This window comes from Buceros rhinoceros, unplaced genomic scaffold, assembly GCF_000710305.1.
Source record: "Buceros rhinoceros silvestris isolate BGI_N320 unplaced genomic scaffold, ASM71030v1 scaffold34580, whole genome shotgun sequence".
In the NCBI taxonomy this organism is placed as follows: Eukaryota; Metazoa; Chordata; class Aves; order Bucerotiformes; family Bucerotidae; genus Buceros; species Buceros rhinoceros.
The window spans coordinates 1,054-2,884 of record NW_010391892.1 but is presented as its reverse complement, the minus strand read 5'-3'; the positions used below and the strand labels follow the sequence as shown (position 1 = coordinate 2,884).

The 1,831-nt window shown below is 60.8% G+C and overlaps 1 protein-coding gene across 1 annotated transcript in view; it reads right to left on the bottom strand.

The window, feature by feature from the left end:
* Positions 1 to 997, bottom strand: part of LOC104499815 (transmembrane protein 120A-like) — a gene marked incomplete at both ends in the record, with an annotated part of 3,572 nt that extends 2,575 nt beyond the window's left edge. The window contains 2 exons of the mRNA XM_010143376.1: positions 310 to 426; positions 879 to 997. Coding sequence (XP_010141678.1) covers positions 310 to 426; positions 879 to 997 — 236 coding nt within the window. The remainder of the gene's footprint in view (positions 1 to 309; positions 427 to 878) is intronic.
* Between the last annotated feature and the right edge of the window lie 834 nt (positions 998 to 1,831).

Genomic DNA, 1,831 nt, shown 5'->3' with positions numbered 1-1,831 from the left:
AGATGCTGTGACAGGCACAACCGCTCCAGCCTCCCTTGCCAAGGGCAGGGGGACGGGCAGCTGAGCACACAGCCACCTCCCGCGGGGAACAGGGCCCCCGTCACCCACAGCCACCATTCTTAAACGGGTGAAGGTCACGAGCAGGCAAAGGAGAGATGGGGACGAGGGCAGCCTGGCTCCTGCCCAGGCGTCTTCTGGGGAGCCCAAGTGGAGCAGCGCGGCTGTGATGCTGCCGGGTGACAGCAGCGTCACAGCCACAGGGACGCGGAGGGAGGACGTAGCATTTCCCCCAAGACAGCCCGTCCTCACCCGTTCTTCTTCGGCAGGTAGGCCTCCATCTCAAAGAAAACATTCTGCCGCTCTTTTATCAGGCTCTGGGTCTCTCGGATGGACTCCGCCTGGTCAGCGCTGGCGTGGGCTTTGCATCTGGGGAGGAAACACAGGCGCTGGCATCAGGACAGTCCCTGTAAGGCAATCAGGATCTGCTGGCACTGGAGATTGCACAAGGACACCCCAAGGACAGGGAAGACAGTCAGGAGGCAAGTCCCTGACTCCCTCTGCAGGGTGAGCTCCCCTGCCAGGCAGAGGAAAGGAAACAGGAACAAGAGCGAGGTGGGGCCGGATGGGTCTTCTCGCCCTCGAGGCAGCTGGAGAGAGCTTTGTGCGGGAGCGGACCGTTCAAGTGACCTGCTCTGCCCCTGCAAGCTCTGAACTGCACTGGAGGCATAAACTGGGGCTGAGAAGGGGAAACTGAGGCAGATCTGCCGGGGTGAGCCCAGGTCTTCACAGCGTTTCGCTGCCAGTGTGGTTTGGGGTCAAGAGCCCCATCCTTGCTGCTCTCGTCTCTCGTCCTGCCCTGTCGCATGACTCCAACTTACTTTATGAGGGACAACGACAGCTCCTTCAGCCGCTTCTTCTGCCGTGTGATGGAGCTGGAGATCCCGTCCTGCAGCTTGGTGAGCTCCTCGAGCTTCTGCTTGTACAGCTTGTGATTATCCTGGGAAGGAGAGAGTGGTATCCTCACAGCCGTCCCCATCCCTGGGTGCCCTGGGGGTGTCTGTTCATTCCTGTCTCCCACTTCACCTGTCCAGCAGCTGGGTAGGACGAGAGGTGGCTGCAGAAGGCCGGGGTGTTTGGGGACAACCTGCAGCCCTGCTGCCGTGGGGGCAGAAGCAGCCCGCCGGGACACCCCTTTCCAATCCCAAGAATGTTTCCTACAGGTGCTGGCACATCCGCACTGGTTCTGCCCTTGCACGTGGCTCATGTCCAGCCACCCTCCAGCTATGAGCTGTCAAAGTCCAGCTGGCAACGTGGTCTCGCTCCGTGGATGCTGCTGTGGCTGGGAAACCACTGACTCCCAGACTGGTGGGGGCTGGCAGGGACCTCTGGGGATCACCCAGTCCAACCCCTTGCTGCAGCACGGTCCCCAGAGCAGGGTCCAGGCGGGTTTGGGATCTCTCCAGAGCAGGAGACTCCACAACCTCTCTGGGCAGCTGGGGCCAGGGCTCCCTCACCCTCACAGCAGAGAAGTTTCTCCTCATGTTCAGGTGGAACATTCATGTTCCAGTTTGTGTCCGTTGCCCCTTGTCCTGTCACTGGGCACCGCTGGGCAGAGTCTGGCCCCTCCTCCTGACCCCCCTTTAGCTATTGATCACATTGATGAGGTCCCCTCTCAGGCTGCTCTTCTCCAGCTGAACAGCCCCTGGACTCTCAGCCTGCCCTCGGCACAGAGATGCTCCAGCTGCTGGACTCTCTCCAGTAGCTCCTTGAACGGGGCAGCCCAGAACTGGACACAGGACCCCAGATGTGGCAGAGTAGATAGGAAAGACTC